A 21,541-nucleotide genomic window follows, 5' to 3' on the forward strand; every position below is an offset into this window, starting at 1 on the left:
ATATCATTATTTGCAGATCTAAAAGTCATTCAGCACAGTTAAATCCTAGTAAAGGTTATTATCTGTTTAGGGTGATGCTTCTTTGAAATTTTGTTTCAATTATGTCACTAAATAAGCAAAAACAAATTAATAATAAATTAACACATGCAAATCAAGCTCAGTATTCAACACACGCATTTTTTTTCCTACTTTCTCTCTTTTACTTTGCCAGGTCACAGCTTCATGTAGTTTTTACCCACATGTACTGAGAGCAAAGAGGAGGTAACTCAGGAACATCTCATCTTCGTACACTGTTAGGAAATGAATAACTAAGTATGAATAGAGAAAAAGGAAACACGAGTTGGTACAAATGACTCATTTCACACTAGGAGTTCAGTATGGAGCCTTTGCTCTTGCCTGGGTGCTCTGAAACCACCCCTGGTGGAAATTACCGTGAATGGTTTTGAAGCATTTACGTGCACCTGGAAACACAGTGGTGGCAGGGGGTAGTGCCTCGACCATGCAGATTAATGAATTGGATGAAGAAAAGCAAGTGCACACATTACTTACGGGGAAATGCTCCAGGGGAGGCTTTTGACATTAGAACGCTGCAAGTAATTTTGTTTTGTTTTTGTCACTGTTCAAAAATGTCATAAGATCCGAGTTTTTATGAGCTAGAGGTTATTGTGTCAAGGCAATTGAGAGGCATGTGAAGGGTGCTGTGCCCAGCCATTGAATCTGGCTTCCTGTTGCTGATTTACGAGCAGAAACATTTCCTCCACAGTTTGCAGAGGTGGGAAGGTCTGTGTGTATGTGTGCAGAGACACGTGTTTCCCTCCACCAGTGACCATAGGCAATGATTCTCTTTTCCCACTCTCCCAGATTAGTTGAAAAAGCAGACTGTCAATGAAAGGTGAGGCACTGGCATGAGCTGCCCAGGGAACTTGTGGCTGCACCATCCCTGGAGGGCCAGGTTGTACGGGGCCCTGGGCAGCCTGAGCTGGGCCTGATTTAATGGTTGGCAACCTTGCTTGGGGTACAGGGTTGAGACTAGATTGCCTTTGAGGTTCCTTCCAACCCAAGCAGCACTGTGATTCTGTGGAAGTAAAACGAACGGGGACTTTTGTCCACTGTTAAGATTGCTGTTGTAATGCCTTGACCATTCTACAGGTTGTTCAAGCTGCTCACAGATTTCCCCATCAGCATGGAGGCCGCAGCTCCAGAGGCCCAAAAGCAGAGCCCTGCTCCTGCTTTGGGATTTTGAGTGGGAGAAGGGGTTTGCAACATTCTGTGTCAGAGAAGATTAAATGTTCTAATTTTCAGGAATGATTGGGCCTGGGCATTTGGAACCACTTCTAATTTCAATTAAAAAACAAACCCAAATCACTCTACCAGCAGAAAATTTTATGCTAAAATTATGTGAAATTGCTGTGTGTTTTTGCTTAATTTCTATTTTAAAATGTGGAGTCTTTAAATGTCCATTTCTGCTGTGATATTTTCAGTCTGTGATATTGTGAAATGTACATTTTTCTTTCCCTTGGAAAAAAAAAGAAAGTACACACAAAAAACACAGCCAAACATCAAACAACGTACAAAGATCTTTCCCAGCTGCCAGGAGTAGGTCTGTAAAACACAGTCATGATCCTTTACTAATGGCATTTCTGCCACAGTATTGCTTACTATGTTACATTTATCTCAGGGGTTAGTTTATCTTTGTGAGAGAAAAGGTGATGTTTTTATGTCTCTCTGACCTGAATGGATAAAAGCAAACCTTTTTAGAACCTTATCAGGACTTCCTGTGAATGAGTTCATAATCTCCTGCTTATTGTTATGGAAAGTAAAATTCAGAGACTAATTTATCCACAATGAAAATATAATTTCCTGTCATTTTTTTGGCAGCAAAATTTGTTTCAAGATTATGTTCTTCTGAAGAAATTAGGGTGATGATGGAACTAAGATGAAGGTTTGGGGTTAATATTCTCTTTTGAGATGCAAATGAGCAAAAACTTTGAGCAGGGAACGAAACCATTCCCCATCCTGATGCATTGAATGAGAATTAACTTTGACAAACAGAGAACAGTGGAGCGTGATGTGACCTTTCACACGTATGTGTGTTAAATATAAAGTCTATTGTCAAATGAAATCAGGAAAGGAGTTCCCGAGACCATGCAAGTAATTCCGGGCAAACAACAAGGTGAATTATGTAAGTAAAGCAGTTTACTTTATCGTGAATGAGATTATGTCTGATAGACAAACCCTAAAATACTCATAGATAATACTGTTTACTGAAATGCTTCCTAGGCAGAATTTAAAATGTTTTATATTGACTATTTATAGTACTTCTCTGCAGAGATAGTGGCTTTAATGTTATCTAGGTTTGGCCAAATATAGTAATCTCTATGCTGTAAAAGGGGACTTAAAGTCCTCTGTGAAGGGATAAAGGTTGGCTTTGTCACTGGAATTCCTTTGATGAACTGTTTTAAGAAGTTTATTTTAGGACCAACATCCAAGCATGGTGAAAGTGACAGTTTCCTCTTTTAGATCCTTTGCATAATTCTTATGAATCACGTACTCAACAACATTAACCTGATCTCAGAGTTTTCTAAGCATTTTGAGAACTTGAACTAAACTATTCACAGAAATGAAACAGTCTATTTGCTTTTGGTTTTGTAAATGAAAGCCATTTTTAACTAGTTGTTCCCACTGACAGTAGTTTTCTGGTCTAGTAACATTCTAACAATGAAAATGTCTCCTTAAAAATGACTGAACAGTTGCACTTTGGCTGAGCGTCAGAGCTTTCAATCCAGCCATGTCAACTTAAACTCTTCACCTTATGGGTGTTGTGGTGCTTAATTAGTTGCTTACAAAGGGCATCAAACTCTTGGATTGCAAGTTGTTATCTAATTATGTGTTATGTTTTCAAAAATTTCAACTAAAAAAACCAATTTTCTCCTACTTTACACTGTTCCTGTACACAGGATGTCCAGCCTTAATATTTCTTGGGGTTAAAAGAGTTATCAGTATAAATAGCAGAGCAAGGCTGAGCTCTGTGCAGCTCATAGGAGAGCTCCCAGAACATGGCTGTAATGGGATGTACCAGTTGAAAGCAGTGCACTGCTCAATGGTGTGTTCTGGTTGGTGAGTACAGGCATGGGGCTTCTTCCAACTTGCTAACAGCAAAATGTCTTCTGAAATGCTAAATGTGTTTATAATGAGACATATTCTCTCCAGTCTTGGTCAGACAATAAATTGTCTTTTGGGGACAGTTTTGCTAATTGGCTGGTTTTCTTCAGAAGCTCATCTGGTTTCTGTTTTTGTGCTTTTTTATCATGAGAGGTTATTAAAGCTAAGCAGAAACCAGTTTGATTTTACCACCTTCAATAAATAAAACTATATTAAAGGAATGTAGAAATTTGTGGATGTACTTCTCTGGATTTTTTCAAAAAATTTTCCAAATAATTTCTTGTATTGTTCAAAGCTTTAATTTCTGTGGAAAGTCATGTTGCTAGGGAAAGACAGCACCAATAACTCTTATAATAGAGTCATGGAATGGCTTAGGTTGGAAAGGACCCTAAAGATCATCTAGTTACAACCATCTGCCACGGACTGGTTGCCACCCACCAGCTCAGGCTGCCCAGGACCCCATCCAACCCGGCCTTGAGCATCTCCAAGGATGGGGGACCATCCCTGCCTCCTTTGGGCAGTCTACGCCAGTGCCTCACAACTCTCTAAGTAAAGATTTTTTTCCTAACATCTAACCGAAATATCTCCTCTTTTAGTGCAAAGCAATTCCCTATTGTCTTATCACTATCAGCCTGTGTAAAAAGTCAGTTTCTCTCCTGCTTGTAAGCTCCCTCAAGTACTGGAAGGCTGCACTTAGGACTTCCCAGATCCTTCTCTTCTCCAAGCTAAACAAGCCCAACTCCCTCAGCCTGTCTTCATAGAAGGGGTGCTCTAGCTCTTTGATCACTTTGTGGCCCTCTTCTGGACTTGCTCTGGCAGCTCCACTGCTTTCCTGATTTGGAGGTCTGAAATGCATTCATGGGTGGGTTGATTGGTTCCTGCTATCAAGTTAACAAGACCTCTACCTACTTTTCTTCATTCCAGGCCTATGCTCACATGCAGCAGTAAGTTATTTTTGGAGGTAGCTGGAGGAGAACTGTGTGGGTTTCATGTGGGTTAAGGTGTCCTCCGCATTAAATTGCCATAATTCTGGTTCAGGTTGTAGGCTGAGAAAAGTGAGTAGGAGGGAAGCGATCAGCCTTTCCCCAAGTGGCAGCAGTGAATTTTACTTTTTCAGCAACTCTTCTGTTTCCCTGTCAGGAGCCAGCTTCAGGGTACTTCACCTGTGTCTATGTAGAGATAATGTTAGCTTTTTAGTTTTCCAGAAAATTTATGATTTTTTTTTTTTAAGATTGTAATTTTTAGGAAATGGCTAAGCAGGTTTCACCCATGGGTGATGGTTAATTACTTTGTGCTTATTGCTGATTTCTTGGCTCTACCTAATACATTTGTTGTTTTTGAGAGGGAAATCAGTGTCTTTTAGAGAGAAGCATTTAAGCTGAATCCAATGTATAAAGGAATTTGGTTTTTGGTTTTTTTTGTAGCCTTTAGTATGTCTAAGCTTGATATTGAAGCTATGCAGTAAGTTTAGATGTTGATACTTTATGATGCACTTCAACTAAATGTCTCTCTCTTTTCAGTACGTCAGTGCTTCAATCTTGAAAATTTCAATTTATAGAATAGAGCAGATTTATATATTTATTGATTCTGCCTATTTGTGTGTGCGCTCAGCACCCTCTCAGAAGAACAAACACATGCTAACTTGTTTAAGCATTCATCTGACTGTCTGCAGGTTTTTCTCTTTGAACCCTGTGATCTTGGTCTCTGCTGGGAACTCCTGGTGCCTTCTCAGGTATAAGAGAGTCTTGTACCCTCCATAGAACAAAACAGATAAACAACACTTTGCAGGGCACCCTGCTGGTTGCATTTCTTAAACACATGTGTTGTGATAAAGATAACAGCCCAAAAGTGCAGCATGCCAGGTGACTGCAGATCTGCAGCTACCAGCAAGCCATCAGCAATTAGGAAGAGCCTGTGATGTATAATTCAAACCCTAGGGTCTGTGAAGTTCAAAGGGTGATGGATTGAAGAGTGCTAGATGCTTTAATGATGAAATGCTTGAATAGTAATTTGAAGAGAATAATGAAGGTGCCTGCAGAAGTTTACAGAGCAGAATTTAGAATTTTAGCTGATCAAGGTTATTTGGTTTCTCTTTTTTCTTCAGTAGTAATAGAAATAATTAAAAAATGATAATAAAATCTCATTGCTGATCAGCCTGATTGATAGTAAAGGCAATTGTATTAAATGTATAGTTTAAAAAAAAAATTATTAAATTAATTACTTTCAGTCTTCTACAGTAACCTTAAGGGAGGGGGGGAAAAAAAGTTATTTCTGATCAGAACTTTATAAAGTCTTACTTGTGAAAACTTGGTTGACTTTAACTTAATCAATTACTGTGTCATGTAGTTAACATGCAAAGTGATTTTAAGAACATTGAGCTTATATAATAACATTTGAAGAGGTTCTTGTTAAAATCATCCTACCTTTTTGCTTCCTCCATAGACTATAATGACTGAAAAGCAAAACAGTTAAACTTTTTTATTCTGTAATGCACTGAACTTGGCAAAACTATTTAAAGCACTAATTTACAGAAGCTGTAGAACAGAGGCACACTATTTGGTGGTGATGGATTAACTTGTCTTACACTGTATTTAAATCCCTCAACAACAATTGCTAATATGTGCATCTGTTCTCACTGATGTATATATAACTTAAACACTGGATAAATGATGAAGAAGAGCCAAACCTGAAACCAATTAGTGGAGTCTGGTATCCTGTGATTCGAGTTAAGGCTTTGCTCCCTTGAAGCTATGTCCTCCAATTGTTGAAAATCATAGTGTATTTTTAAAACTTCTTTTTCATTAATTTTGCTTAAAAATGAGAGGTTAAAAAAGCTGGAAACAGGCTCGCACTGGCTGTGTGGGAACTAGTCTAGGAACAGGTTGCTTCAGACAGAGAGCTGAGCAGAAATAGGAAGCAACCAGAGGACTGCACAGAACAGCAAAGGAGGAAAAAGACCAGAGATTAAATGAATGTTAGCATGCACACCATCGGCAGAATATTGTCTTTGTGAAATGATGGAAATGATCTTTATAGAAATTGGGGACTTCTGCGTGTCCATTTGTGCTTCTGGTACAAAGACCTAAAAATACACACAGAGAATTAAAAGGTGGGAATGAAGATTTCTAAGAGCAGGTAAATCGTGAAAAATTGAAGGTTTGCAAATAATTTTCATGAATCACAGAGAAATATGAGTGTAAGCTCTTCTCAATCAGTGATCTGTTTTTAAAAGACAACAAAAAAAGATGTGTATTTTCTTCCCTTTTACTGTGGCCAGCAGAAACCTTTGGTGTTGCTGTATGTATGTTTGGGGGATACCTGAGGCTCTCAAAGACACTGACAAATTCTAAGGATGTTGGCAAGTAACCATCTTCCTCTTTGAGCCAGAGTCCTCGATGAATCCTTTAAATGTATAGAAGGGTGATGAGGGTTTGAAACTGGCTTCATCTGCCTCAGTCATATGGAGCTGACCCCCAAGCCCTTGTACAGTGACTGCTCATGCTGGATGGTCCATCAGCTGTGTGACTTTCAGCAAAATATTCTCACCTAGCCTTGTGTGGCCAAGAATATCATAGCACATGTCTGGTGACACGGATGGATGACTTTGTTGTCTTGCAAGATTATCCAGAAAATCCCTTTCTCCCTCTTTAGCTGCTGGAATTACAACTTGCCCCTCCCACGTGAAGGGGAAGGTGTGAGGCAGCTGGGCATTTTCTCTGAATAGAGATGCTGACAGTTTGTTGATCCACCAAGACAGCCCACTTGGTTTTTGTTGTTATTGTTTTGGGTGGGACTGTTTTTAGCTCTATGGAGAATTCTTACAGATTCTGATAATACATTTAACACCATTTCACACTCGTCATAGAGAATGTGTTGCTAATAGGATGGGACAACTCTCCTTCTGACAACCACTTAATTTCAGTTGTCTCCAGGGTCTGGTAGACCCATACATCAGTGAATGCAGCAGCAAGTTGGAGAGAGGCTTTGTAATGCCCTGGAGCATGAAAGGGATGAGAGATGTACATTGTGTGCTGGTGGGGTATTCATGTAGTGATGAGGCAAAAAATTATTTCCAAGGCAAAAAAGCCTTGGAAAGCAAATACAGCAATTGTTAGCAATGGCTGGAGGGAAGGAGATGAAAGAATGGAGAAGAGCCTCGTGCTGATTCAGACAGTGGATTGCCATAGCAGTTCTGATGGAGAACCTCCAGCCTGGGGAGCGTGCACACCAAGGTGCTGCTGCTTTCTGCAGGGGGTGCTTCCAAAGAATGGGCTAGCAAGAATCAGTTTGTATAACAAAGCAAACAAAACTTTGGCTTCTGCTCAAGTGAACTTGAGCACTTCTAGTTATGGATCAAACTTCCACAAGAGCCAAATGCTGATCCATACAAGTATAATTATTCTCTTTCATTTGGAGTCTTTTCTTCTGGGTTATATTCAAAACTACTATAAACTTGTTTATAGGATTTATTTTATTTCCAGGCAAGAGAAGAAGGCTTTTTGAGTTAATAGTTCTATTTTGTTTTAATTAAAAAGGAGAAAGAAACCATGTCTCCTGTACATTTTCCTTAAGAATCTTCCGTGATGCAGAGCAGCTGCCCCCAAGTCGCAGTTTAGGATGACAGGTCCAGTGCAGGACAAGTTTGTATTAGAGAATATCAAGAGTAAGTGATATTCCTTTTTGAAGATACAAGTGTTCGTTGTCATTTTCGCTGCAAACAGAATAAAATTTTGTTACAGAAATCAGAAGCGATTACAAATCTCTTACAAAGTCTGAAATTGCAGTTGTGACTTTCCTGCTGAACTCCTTTTCCTTGGAAGTGCATAATGGGGGAAGGAATAAACCGAAAACGGTGCCCTCTGAGAGTCTTTAAAGAACTGGAATAAAAAAAGGAAAAATAGTGCTGGAGGACAACTGTGCAGAACTGATGCTGGGGGAATTCTGTGGGGATCTGGGATTCTGAGATCAGCACAGGAAGGTGACAGCATTTGCTCCCCCATTGCAAAATGACGTGATGAATATCATCCCAGCTACACTTCTGTAATACAGAAGCCCAGGTAGCACCAACTCTGTAAGCATGTATTAGATCACTGTATGTTACTTAGATATATGCCCTCATTGATTTAAGTGATTTTTTTTGCACTTTCCTTCATGTCTTCTAAGTTATTTTTTTCCTGCAGATTCAAGGTTCATTTTTAGTGGAAGATCATAAAAGCAGCATTTTGTTGGTTTGTCTTGAATCCCACTGTCCTGTGTCACAGGGAGCACCAAAATCAGCAGGGCAGAGCGTGGTGCCGCCTGCCTCTGCCTCTAATTATTCTGAGTGTTTTATACATAATGAGCAGCTGCAGCACAAGGTCCTGAGGACACCCCCGTTCCCAATCCAAAATAGCCTGTTGTCCAGCTCACGCTACATTCAGGCAGGGAGAAAATCAGAGCCATGTTTTCTCACTTCTTGCAGGCAGGGGGGTCGTGACAGTTTCCTCCCTCCATTTATTTCTTTATAGCACATTTTTGCAGAATGTTGAGGAACGCAGGCTGCAAGTTGCTGTGTGTCTTCTGTTCCTTAAAGATGTGCCTGGCTGATGTGGGGTTTTAGCTGGCTGCAATATGGGCTCCCAGCAAAAATTTGGCAAGAGCCACCTTGCAGGCAGCACAGATGTGGTGGGGATGTTCCTGAATGTGGGGACACATATCCTTTTTGCTGTAGTTGCTGACTTTGCCTGACCCCCAACTGAATTTCTTAGTAGAAAATAAAAAGGAAAGGAAGACAACAGTAAACTGTGCTGTAAGATGCTATCATGAGGCTCAAACTTAAGCAAAAATTGATCGGTGAGGTTTTGCAGCCCCCGTGATCCTTCATTAACCACAGGGGTATGAAGCGAGAAGGGAAGACCAGAGCTCAGTGTGATCCTGGGGGTTGTTTGCTTTCATATTTGACCACTGTTAAGTTTTGTCTGTTCTGTTTGTGAGGGCTCTGCTGACCGGCTGCTGTCAGCAGGATTTTTTTTCAGTTGCATAAGGACTGGGAAAACAGTCTCTGTCTGACTCTGTCACAGTGAATGGCTTTTAAGTTAAGCCGTGGCTGCAGTTATTGTGCTCTAGCTGTGACACTATAAATAAAGTTATTAACAGCAATATGTAAATGGGTTTCTATTTTTGTCCCCTGTATTGTTTGCAAAATCTAGGGCAGTTATTCAGTAAGAATCATCTGCTGTTTAGCACTGAGCCTACCAGCATTTGATGCTGTGTGGGCTGCTGCTTTCTTTCTTTTTTTTTTTTTTCCCTCCCTTTCTTTCTTTGCACTGGCTTTTAGAATCCAGCCCCTTTACAAGTTTGTTTATTGTGGTACATAAGAAATAGAGTAGCTATGCTAAGTGTTTTCAGGCTTCCAGAGAGTGACCTGGTATTTAAGAATAGAGAATCATCTCTTGATATCTGAACTACTGGAGCATTAAAAACATCTCCAACAACGTCAAATACACCACTCCTGCTGTTTGCCTTCATGTGCATCTTGCAAATTCCAGTTTCTTCAGAAATCTGTGTTTCCTTCCACTCCCTTCCCATGGCTCAGCTAGGCCAGGTGAGTGAGGAGTGCTGCAGGAGGGCATGGACGTGTTGTTGTCCAAACACTGCCCTACTGTCATGGCTACTCCTGTCTGGAAGGGCAAATTACACAAATTACACAAATTGCCCAGATCCAAGGCATCTGTTTAGAAACCTGAATGCATCCGTGACAGGGACAGCAGCTGTATTGCTATGATGCCTAACAGATACACTGCCCAACACATTTCTAGCATGGGTAAGGCATCAGTGGCTGAGGGCGTGCTCTGGTTCAGTGCTTCACATAAGACAATTTGAACAAAATTCCTTCTGTTCTGTGCATGTATTTAGACTCACAGAATCATGTAAGTTGGAAGGGACCCTTAAAGGTCATCTAGTACAACTCCCCTGAAATGAACAGGTTTATCTAGAGCTCCATCAGATGCTCAGAGTCCCATCTAGCATGTCCTTAGATGTCTCCAGGAACAGGACATCCATTACCTCTCTGGGTAACCTGTGCCAGTGCCTCATCACCCTTTCTGGAAAAACATCTTCCTGATATCCAATCTCAGTCTTCCCTCCTTTCATTTGAAATCATTTCCCCATATCCTCTAACAGCAGACCCTGCTAAAGAGTCTGTCCCCTTCTTCCATGTAGCCCCTCATTTAGAAACTGAAAGACTGACCTTCCCCACATCCTTTATAGAGGAAGCCCAACGTTCTTGTCCTGTGCCTCTTCATAGTTTCAGTAACAACCATGTTGGCTTGCAGGCAGGCTCCTGGTTTTGCATAGATGTAGGAAGAACTGACTCAGTAACTTTCCTCTGATTTTTATGGTCTGGGATGCATCACCATAAATATTTTTTAAACTGTCCCTAAGGTGGCTTCCTATGCTATAGAAAAGATCTGATCACAGTCTATTGATTTTATTGGTATTAGTTCAGTGGTAAACTAATAACTGTTTACAGGAAATTCATTTGGAGATGGTATTTTGTGAATATTGCAAGTTGGAAGCAAATGGCTTAGTGAAATATCTTAGTGCATTAACAGAGAAATGAGATTTTCCAATGAAAAATGCAAGAGAAAAGCCATTTCTTTATATGCATATCTATTATTCCAGTGATGGCAATTATAGTAATTCTCTTGAAATCAAGTTAAAATTACATGCCTGCATCATTATGAGAAGAAACCACTGATTGCAAAAATCAGCGGAGATTTAACTGAAAGTTATAAAGAAAGACTTCCACATGCAGTGGGCAGCAATGCCTCACCACGCTGCCTGCTGCAGCATCTCCAAGGGGCTTCATGTAGATATTCCTAGGATTCACAAGGCCAGGATTCACATTCCTGCTTTGCTGTGGTGTGGTTTTGAGCCTCTTTTTGCATCTTCTTTATATTCTGTGCTGCTGTCTTGGTGTGGCATTGCTTTCATTGTGCTAACGAGTGAGTATAAAGAATTGTGAGGTGCTTCCATACATGTTCATAGACTTGCATTTGTTTTCTCTGACTGCACAGCCTTCCTCCTAAGTACCTTTGAAGCTTCTCTCAGACACACACCCTTATTGCGAACATTGCTACTGGTTGTAACATGTCGCATCTTGTGAGCCATGGCTTTTTTTAGTATTCCTTCATTTTATCCATTACTTAATGGTGGTTTGTTTGAGAACTTCATATGGAAAATATAGTGGTCTGCTGTATTTTACAAATAAGGAAATTTGAGGCTGAAGACAGCTAAGTGGTCATGGGAGCGCTGGTGAAGATGAGACTCAGGGGGTCTTGACAGCTTGTACCTTGACCAGCATAATGAAACAGAAGTGCTGTAAATGCTTAATGATATTGCACATCATTATATTTATAACCTGAATGCCATAAAGTAGATTTAACACTACTTAGTATGCATGACATATCACATTTGTGCAAAGTATCTTGAATATGAGGTTGATTAGGGAGTGAAGAGGTGTATGGAATTTAATATTCCTTGTTCAAGGATGATTTTTGCATAGAAACATGCGAGTTAGTGAGCTCACCTATGCTGCCTGCCTCCTAAGAAGGAGTGTTTTTTACTGCTGATATTGATTGTACCGAATGTCATTCTATTTACATTGCTTCTCCATGGTAGCTGGAGTTTTCTATGTCACCAGAAGGAAATGCACGATTATGGCAGCTAAGTGTCATCAACCAGTTGCAGTGTATTAATGAATTACGTTTTAAAAAGGAAACAAAAGCCTTATATTTAAATTGTAGGCCCCATAAAGCTGGGAGAAATTTGCTTGTGACTTGAGCATATCTATTTATTAATTGTTCTTATCAGGTAAGCAGTATTAATATAGTGCACAATAACCAGATAACAGGTTCAATTTCCTGCAGGTTTTTTCCTTCTCATTTAACGCTGAAATTACAGTCAGTCCCACTTCTTACTGAACGCATCATGTGCTTTGTTATTGAATTCAGGTTTGTTTATTAATTAAGAACAATAATTGAGCTCAATAAATGGGCTGTACCATTCTCTTTGGTCAACCATTTCACCTTTCAGAGCGCACAACAAATAATTACGTCTTAACTTCAAACTTCAGTGTTGCATTGATGTTTCCCACTAAAGTGGCCATCAAGAAGCACAAGTGGTAAAATGTCTCTGTACACCTTGGATTTCTCTTTACATTTTCTCTGTGTCATTTTAAAAACACAACTGCTGTATTGCATTTGAAAATATGAAAGTGAGGAGACAGTGAGTCTGCGAGTCTGTTGACTGTTCCAGACAGGCTGGTAGGACTTGTGTTGCTTTGCTTCAGCAATTAGTGTTCCCAACAAATAGCCACTTCAGTGTTATTGATCTGGTAAGCTCCCAAACACTCATGGTATCTGCCAGTACAGAGAGCCGCATCACTTGTCCATGTTCAGCTTATACTTGAAATATTTTGAGTATTTTTGTATAGTCTGCCCCCTTTGAAAAGAAGTTTGAAAAGAAGCAGACAGCTACAGGGAAGGCGTAGTTGCTTGTTTATGTTGTAAGTTATAGCATTTACAAGAGCTGCTCTGAAAGTAATGCTTTCTGTTTTATGATGTTGGCCCATCAGAGACAGGTGTTGGAGGTAGGGCAGTATAGGTTGAACCTTCCCACCAATGTTTCATTCCATGTTGTTGCTGCATGACAGATAGCAGCAGAGGGGCAGTCTGACAAAATGGTGTCCAACATGGAACTGCCCTTGAAGCAAAAGCATGGAACTGAATTCCTCCATATGGAAAAAACTGCACTGACATTCATCAGTGCTTGCTGAACATCTATGGAGACCAAACAGTGGTTGTGAGCACAGTGAGGTGGTGGGTGTTGAAATACTGTGAAACAGTGGGTCACTTCTGCTGGTGAAGATTTCTGTGAGCACACTATGCAGGCTCTTGTTCATTGCTGGCAAAACTGTATGGCTAATTGTGGCAGCTATGTTGAAAAATAGTGTTTTATAGCTGAGAATTTGCTCTGTCACATAGTGTTATTGTGCTCTTTGTATCTCTTGTAGTTTCCATGGAAGTAAATAGGAGGCATTACTTTCAGAGTGACTCAGGTAGATGCTAATGTAGTGTTTTCACTATGTCCTCACTATTCAGAGGAAAAAGTGAAGAGGCACCAACTAGCAGACTTGCAGGACAAATAAATCACCGAAGACCAGGATGCTGGGGAAGCTAGTGGAGGGAAGGAAGACGTAAGGTTAGGTTGAAATGACCTCTGCTTGCAGAATTATTGCAGCTTTTCAAATAGGGAATGAAAAAGTGTTATTACTTGACTAAATATCCATATCAGGAAAAAACTGAAAGCTATTCGAACAGGTATAAAGAGCTCATTCTTTCAACAGTAAAGACAAGGAACTGAGCAATCTGTAACAGAAAGCATCCCAAACTGTGATTCTGTACAGATCATCTATCTGTCCCCTATTCATGACCCAGTATTTCATACACATGTGAAACTGTTAATTTTCCATGCCAAAACGTATAACTCCATTGCCTTCTCTGACAACTGACTGACTGGCTACTGGCACACTGTTTGTAGTGTGCTTTATTTACATACAGCTGCGGTGGTAATGGATAGTCCCTTCTTGTAGGGCTCTCTTAGTTTTGACTTTCATCTTGGTTTTTGTTTTTTTGATGTCAAAATCCTGCCAAGAACAAAACAAAACAAAAGAAAACATTGCTCTAAAGCCAGAAAACAGATTGCAAGAGCACTCACAGCAAAAAATATGGTTGAAGTTGAAGCATGACTTCTCCTTTTTCTCCTATATGCAGTTCTGAACTTTGGCTGTCTTGTGGGGCAGACGAATCTGAGATGTATTTTGGTGTGGAGCAGGTCCAGCTCCAGTGTGGACAGAGCTGCCGGCTCTTTTGCTCTGGTCAGGCAGGCCTGGGTGAGTCTGGGCTTGCTCTGAGCCTAGGAGATGTGGTCAGAGTCAGCCAGATCTGAACTGAGGCTAATGTGCTCTCCGCATGGCTATTTATTCAGCTATTGAGTAGATAAGGCTACTTTGCACTACGTATATCTTTAGGCTTTGCTTTCCTAAACTTCCTCAGAGCTGGAATGGATTTGGCTAACCCCTAAGTTTTTACTTAGGGGTTTCTTCTTGTCCTCACTGATCAGCAGTATAATATTCATTCCCATCAGCCCCTTCTCAGATACATGTAAGAGGGCTGAAGTTTCTCCTTCTCAATAGCCCAAAGTCTCATTTGGGCAGCTAGTATTTTGTTTTTTTTTTTATGTTCAGCAGACAGCAGCATGTAATTTGGCTTGTGATAAAGTAGTAATAAAATTCCTTCCATTCATCTCAAAGTTATCTGTAACGCGCTCCACCTATAATTAAGCTTGGTAGCCACTGTGTATCTTTTTTAGTTTTGCCTTCCCCAAATGGTTTTTCTTCCCAAAAGGCTATTTATTACTTTTGTTCCCAGTGAAGAATCAGTCTGGTTAAATATAGCCTGCTGAAATAGGAAAATCTATTTAACTTGAGATTTTTAGAGGGAGACAGACAGTAACAGGGTTTTTTTTGTTGTTGTTTTTTTTGTTGGTTTTTTTTTTATTTAAAATTAAAAATGAGTGCTGAAACTGCTTAGCTATGAATAACTTCTGATAACTGGGATTGCTGCTCATACTTCTAGGCTGCAAACCTGTGAAGGTCATGGAACAACTTTTCCCTGTGTGACTGGTGCTGTTTTCCTCTTCTGCTTGGTGAACTTAATTTCTTCTTATTTCCTGCATTGGCAGTGAAAGGCAGATCATGAGCATTGAGATGAGGAACACTGACCATGGTGGAAAGTGCAGTGCCATTTTTCTCAGCATCTCTTGGGAGTGCTAGGAGAGGTAGATGCTCTCAGATGACAGTTCCCAGAAGCACACTGCTAAGCTGACGCTGCTAAATCCACATTGATAGTTTGTGCCGTTTATATCCACCTCACATCTGTGTTCCCCAGGCAGCTCTGACCTCCCCTCTCCCATCTGTGAACAAACATGGGAAAATCAAGTAAACATAGGGTTCTGGAGTTGATATCTTTGCAAATGAGCTTTGCTGTTGTTGTTCAGGAGCTCTGTGGATGGTGGTCTGCACGTTGCTGCTGATGTCTCCAGAGCCATCTGGTCTACTGCTTTGATGTCAGTTCTTACACTGCCACCAGCTTCAGTTGGTATGGTACTGCAGAGTGAACTTCAGCAAAGAGTGTGGTTTTGGTTTACATTTGTGGCTACTCTGGATGAGGTATGGGGGCTTTCTGCATTTACTCTTAAGAAAGTGAGGAAAAGGCCTACAGTTTTCTAGGCTTTTGTTTTTGTGGGGTGTTGGTTTTTTTTGTGTGTGTACTTCATCCTGTCTTACTTCGTTCTTTCTTTCACTTAAGTTTTACTTTGCTTATCACATTATCACAGCGTTCATATATGTATGTGCCTTCTCACCCTCTTCAGCAAGTAGAGCTAGCATGGTTGTGCCCAAAACGGAGCAGTCCAGCTGATCAATGCATCACAGAAGTGCTACAGCTCAATTAGAATAGGCAATTTCCAATAGGAAATGGATCTTCTGATGGATCTTCTGTGAAATGACCATAAAAGTTCAGGAAAAAGAGAGATTATCTTTTTACTGCTGTTTTGTGGTGGATTTTTGTTTTTCCCATGACTGAAGAAAAAGGAAATAAATATTTTAACCTCTGTTCTGTCTGACTTCCTGCTGTTCTGGAGAATATATTTTGTATTGCTAAGGCTAAGACCTTGGCCTGTCTTGTAGACATCCCTAGAGAGTTACGACTGACGTTGTTGAGACCTGAGTTGATCTGGAAGCAACAAGCAGCCTTTGCCAGGCCCACCTCTGGGCTGTCCCTCAGTTCAGTGAGCTGCGTGGGCCACTTCCATCTCTGTAGGTGGGTCTTGCTGCTCTTTCTCAGATCTGGCCAGCCTGGCTGTGATCACTCCATATGGTATACTTTAGCCTCTGCTCCCTTTCATTTGTTCTTTTGCTACTGCTGCTGTTTAACAGTGGAGGGTAAGTGTATCATCATGTTTTCTCACTTTCCAGGAGCTGAAATCTTTTGTGTGTATAGGATGGTAGAAGAGAGCACACAGAGATCCTCCATGCCATGCCATCCCCAAGAGGGGTATCAGTAGTAAAGAGAAGAGTGATACCATGTCTACCCTGGGTACTTCTAGATTAATTTAGCACTACATTTATGATGCTGAAGCATAGGCTGTAAAACAGGTTTGGGGCTTATGCTGCTGGCAGAGAACTGACTTAAATAGATGTCCATGTACGAGAATTGACTCATTTATCAAACTCAAGAAATGCTGCCCTATGGAGGTACTTAAAAACCTCCTGGGCACAGTCCTGGGCAATTGACTGTAGGTGACCCTGCTTGAGCAGGGGTTGGACCAAAGGATCTGCAGAGGTCCTTTCCAACCTCAGTCATCCTTTGATTCATTTGCTATTACAGGGCTCAAACCAACCCTTTAGCTGAGAGTTTTGTCATCTTCATCTCAATCCATCCTTCTTTCTCCTTGTTTGTAGCATCACTTAACAACTGCCAACACCAAAAGTAGTGTGGTGTTGTAAAATAACAGCAGCACATTTGAGACATTATCCTTGCCACTTAGCCTGGTGAATTCACTAACATGCACATGCTGTGTCTACAGCAAATGACTTTCTCTTGTTATACCTGTACTTGTGTGTGCAAATTAGTGAGCTTGTATTTAATGAGTGATTATTATTTTATTTTGGTGCATTAAATTTTCCTTCTCTTTTTAGGTACCCTTCATTGCAGTTAAATACCATGGCTTTGCTTCACGTATAGTCAGATGCACTTCACTGTTTCTATAAGTCATTAAAGCTTACCAAGTCTGGGTTTTTGTTGTTTCCCATGCAGTGCCTGTGGTGTTCGGTTTCCAGTAACACATGGTGTTTATATTCATGACTGGCATTACCGTTGTGATGGTGATAGGGTTTGTGTTTCTTGCCTTGCTTGATTTATGTTGTGGCTGGCGTACATGGCACGCACATGTCTCAAAATAGAACACAACTGTTTTATTGTTTTTACATTAGAAACACAGATGATTTAATTTAGCGTTTTGAACAATCCTGCATTTGCAATGAAACCTGGCTGTGTTGTGTCCCTCCTTTGATAACTCTATTAGCTTCAGACATTTAAGGCTGCACTTCAGAATCACTCTGTGTAGGTGTCTGTGGATTTTAAAAATCCCATGTGGTTTTCCTACTTCCCACTTTTTGCTTAGCTCTTCCTACCCCTTAGGTTCTTTGCTTTCTGGCAAGATCTCTCTCCTTTCCTACATTTTCGCTAAGAACTCTCTCCTTTGCCATCCAGAAAATGCTGCAATGCTTCTGCTTTGGGGGATGCTAGCTGTGCAGTTCCAATGAGGATAGCCTGAATTACAGGAGCTAGTTTTAAATAGTCTACAGTGGCTGTACCTGAGATACAATGGGATGGTGCTGGGCACAGACAGCCCCAGAAACTGGGCTGATCCCAATTGCAGGCCTCTGTGGGCCCTGCGTCATGGAGCAGCACCACCAGCCAGACAGGTTCCCACTGCAGGCTCTGAGCAGTGGGGATGGTGACAGGATCTGGAAGCTTCTCAAGCTCCTCCTCATCTCTCTTCTCCACCAGTGTCATGAGCCACATAGGGCAACAGCCACAAAGCTCAGCTTGCCTTGTACAGCTATGAAGTCTTGAATCAGTCCTTGCTGGAAATAGGAGCTGAAATAGGAACTTAGGAAAGTATTCACCTCTACCCTGTAACACAATCTGTGGTACTTTTCAACCTAAATTAAACATAAATAATTTTTAAAAACCTAGTAAAATCAATGTTAACTCCCCTTCTCTTGCCTTTCCTTCCCAGAACTATTTTAGGTATGTTGTTTTTTTTTGAGGCCATACTCTAGTTAGTGCTGGGCAAAACCAAATCAGATGATAACTGAAGTCAGTGATGAAGTGGAAAATATATCAAGAGCTCTGAAGCCATTACAACACTTTAATTACTTGTGAAACTGGTTTTCCCACACAGTAATAGCCTTCCAGAAGGGACTGGGACCCTCTGCTGATAATAGTTGCTGAAGCCCAGACTGCAGATTGTGTGGTCAATCCCTTCCAGTCAGCTTCATGTAATACTACTTCTAAACCACTCACTTATCTCACATTATTTTATAACTGTAGGAATTATGTCATTCGACCTTCTGCTGACCACTGTCATTTACCCCAAATTTTGGCACAAGGAAGGCTTATTACTGGCACTATGCTCCCACCAGCAAGGAAATGCCTTGACCTCTGAAGACTGACAAATAGTCAGTTTAAGTTGTGCCCTTCATTACAATCATCCATCAGTAGCAGCAGTCTTCTCATTACTAAAGGTAGTCTGAAATGAAAGTTTGAACTGAGCTGTGGGCAGACCTAGGGGTAGGGGAGAAGCTTTGTGCTGAAGGTTTGTGATCTCAGTACAATGAACTTGCAGGAGTGAGAGATGTTCCTGCAGCCTCACAGTGTGTTGCATGTACAAGGAGACCTTACAGGGTCCTTTTTAAAGAAAAGTTCTAGCTAAACACAGATCACTGCCCTCTCCTTTCTGTGCCTTGAAGATGTTTTCTGTCCCCTGAAGCCTTTGTGCTGCAAAATGGACAATGAGATCCCAGGTAGCATCTTCTGATGGCTCAGTTGCTTAGACAGGTGCTTGCAGAGGTCTTAATCTGTTTCTAATCTGCAGTGTTTAGCTGCTACCGCTGTGTTACTCAGCAGACGTGGAAGAGGGCACCATGGTCAGTCAGATAGATGCCTTTTTGTTAACCACAAAGTGCAAAGTCATGTGAAGGGATTACTTAATATGTAACCAATTCTAAGTAGGTTTTCGTATAAACAGCAAAACTCACATGCTGGATGGAGCTCTTTCCCTTATTGCCTAACACCATGTCCATGTTGAAGACTCTGAGGAGACTGGAAGCATCGAAAAAAGAACCGAGTCATTCCTTTACTTTAGATAAACCAAACATACTTTTCCTTGACTTCCCTCTCCAAAATGATCAAGCTGACTCTGTTAAAATTATTTTATGCACTCCTCTTTCCTCAAACAAAACACTCACCCAGAGAAGCATCTGATGGGATAAATGTTGGCTTTCTAACAGAGGCATCAGACAAAATTAACTTTCAAATACTGCTTCTGGCTCACGCACTTAATGCATTTTCGAGTCCCATCTTGCAACTTTTCAAGGCTTTGTTATCATAATAAACCCATTTGTAATTGCTTATAATTGCAGTTTTCAAGAACTTGGCCAGAGTGCTGCATGTGGGACTGCAGCTGTCCTTGGAAGTCTGAGACTATAGGGTCAATCCAAAGGAGTAGCTACTGAATTCAAACAAGAATCAATGTATTGGTCGGCTGCAGAAGGTTGGAAGTTTCAGAAAATGTTGTAATCAGGTAGTTTAAATTTAAAAGGCCGTGAATCTGTGCATAGGTTGGCTCCATAGGTCTCCATTGATTTCTTAGTTTACCTAGTTGAAAGTACTGCTGCAGTTTAACTCTGGGAAAATCTGATGCATTTATCTGGCAGGATGGTAATGGTGAAAGGAGGGGTCAGCCTTCAGTCACTTATCCATGTTTATTAGGGCACTACAGAGGCAGTGATTTTCTGAATGAGGCATGAGGAGGTGGCTCAGGGTATCCCTGTGTAGAGTTTTCAGATATACCCAATGTCACATTGCAGTGTTTGCTCAATGCTTCTCCTGTTTTAACACGCACACACAAAAGCAGAGTGTGAACATGTCCTCAAGTGAAGAATTTGCTACTTGCCTTATGCTGGAATAGGAACAAATCCACATCCCTCTGAATGGATGGGTTTGCATTGATTTTACGCATTTCATCTATTTTGTTTTTCATGGGTGACACATAGTCCACTCTTGAAAACTTAGCAGTCATGTTACAGTAGCATTACGTAAATTTTCAGCTTGCAACAAGATACATTTTGTTACTGCTACTGAAGCTTGATGAATTTCCTATTTCCACATTGCATAAGGAAACATACTTAAGTTGCTTAGAGAGCAATATAACCATCTTGAAGATTTCAGTAGGTTTCAAGTGTATTTCTTTGGGAAGTTTGCTTCTGTTTGTAAATATGTGAAACACTGATATATTTTGTGTATATTTTGTCAAGTGTTTTTGAAAATGGCAAAGTATATTTTCATTCAGACATCCCTGCGTTCCTCTTTTGTATTTTTCTTGTACAATTTAACTTCAGTCTGACCAGCAAATAAATATTTAATGTGCTATGGTGGTGATTTATTGGAGTTGAAATGTAGAAAAAGAGCATGAAAAGCATGCCAGAATTAAAAGTGTTTTGGGATTTTTGCAAAAAATGCCTCTGAAAATGTTTTGGGTATTTTTGTCTTTGCTTCTTGTCTGAAGACATTACCATGAAATCACAGTTTTTGCAATTGCTGAAAACACGTCAGAATTTTATTTTACAAAGAAGAAACAATTTTGAAGTGATTGTTATTTACGTTTTTAATTTCTCTTTTCATTCAAATACAGTTTGTAGCTTCAAAGAAGAAATCAGCTACTATTAAAAGTTCAAATACAATAATATGTGACATGAGTTTTATGTTTGTATCAATATGCATGCATATATAAATGCTGTCTGTTTCAGATCTGTATGGACAGAATCTGGTGTTTGTTTTGCTGAACAGTTTCAAAAGCAGCACGATGGCTTTCTTTGCAAATCAGTGTTTTCGGTGTTGTAATTGTTTCTGAGACAGAATAATTTCTGAGGCTCTGTGTATTATAGGAACTTTATGTTGTGGCTGCACTTTGGGGGGAGGGGGCAGAGGTGTGTGGTTTTCCTACAGTGGGGTTGAGAATTAGGCAATGTTATTGAGCTGACAGATGCAGGAATGTGAAGAAAAGGGTAAGTGGGCTAGGCTGCCCTAGCCATTGTGTAAGAGAGCCTAGCTGTTAATAATGGTTGGTAGCTTTATCCAGAACCTCTGGTTCCCAACATACTATACATTTTCTGTCACAGAGCAGAGGTGGGAGAAAGAAAGGCTGTGGGTTTTCAGCCCTTTCTAAACTCTGTAGAGGTTGCTCCTTTAGGGCTGGGACACCCCTATTTCACATGTCTACCCAACCCAGGACTTCTACCCCAGAGCTTACACAAATATCAGCAACAAATTTATGACACTTTCATTTTTTTTTTCTTCTCTTTTTTTCCCAAGCATCCTCTTTGCAGACATAGAGGGTTTCACAAGTCTGGCCTCCCAGTGCACTGCTCAGGAGCTGGTCATGACGCTGAACGAGCTCTTTGCCAGATTTGATAAGCTAGCAGCTGTAA

General features: G+C 40.6%; 1 protein-coding gene across 2 annotated transcripts in view; it reads left to right on the forward strand.

Annotated features, from left to right (window-relative positions):
• Positions 1 to 21,541, forward strand: part of ADCY5 (adenylate cyclase 5) — a gene marked incomplete at both ends in the record, with an annotated part of 196,308 nt that overhangs the window by 118,274 nt on the left and 56,493 nt on the right. For both annotated transcript variants that reach the window (XM_079538863.1, XM_079538864.1), the window contains one exon: positions 21,426 to 21,537. In XM_079538863.1, the coding sequence (XP_079394989.1) occupies positions 21,426 to 21,537 (112 nt within the window). The remainder of the gene's footprint in view (positions 1 to 21,425; positions 21,538 to 21,541) is intronic.

This window comes from Tetrao urogallus (genome assembly GCF_951394365.1).
Source record: "Tetrao urogallus genome assembly, chromosome: 8".
Classification (NCBI taxonomy): Eukaryota; Metazoa; Chordata; class Aves; order Galliformes; family Phasianidae; genus Tetrao; species Tetrao urogallus.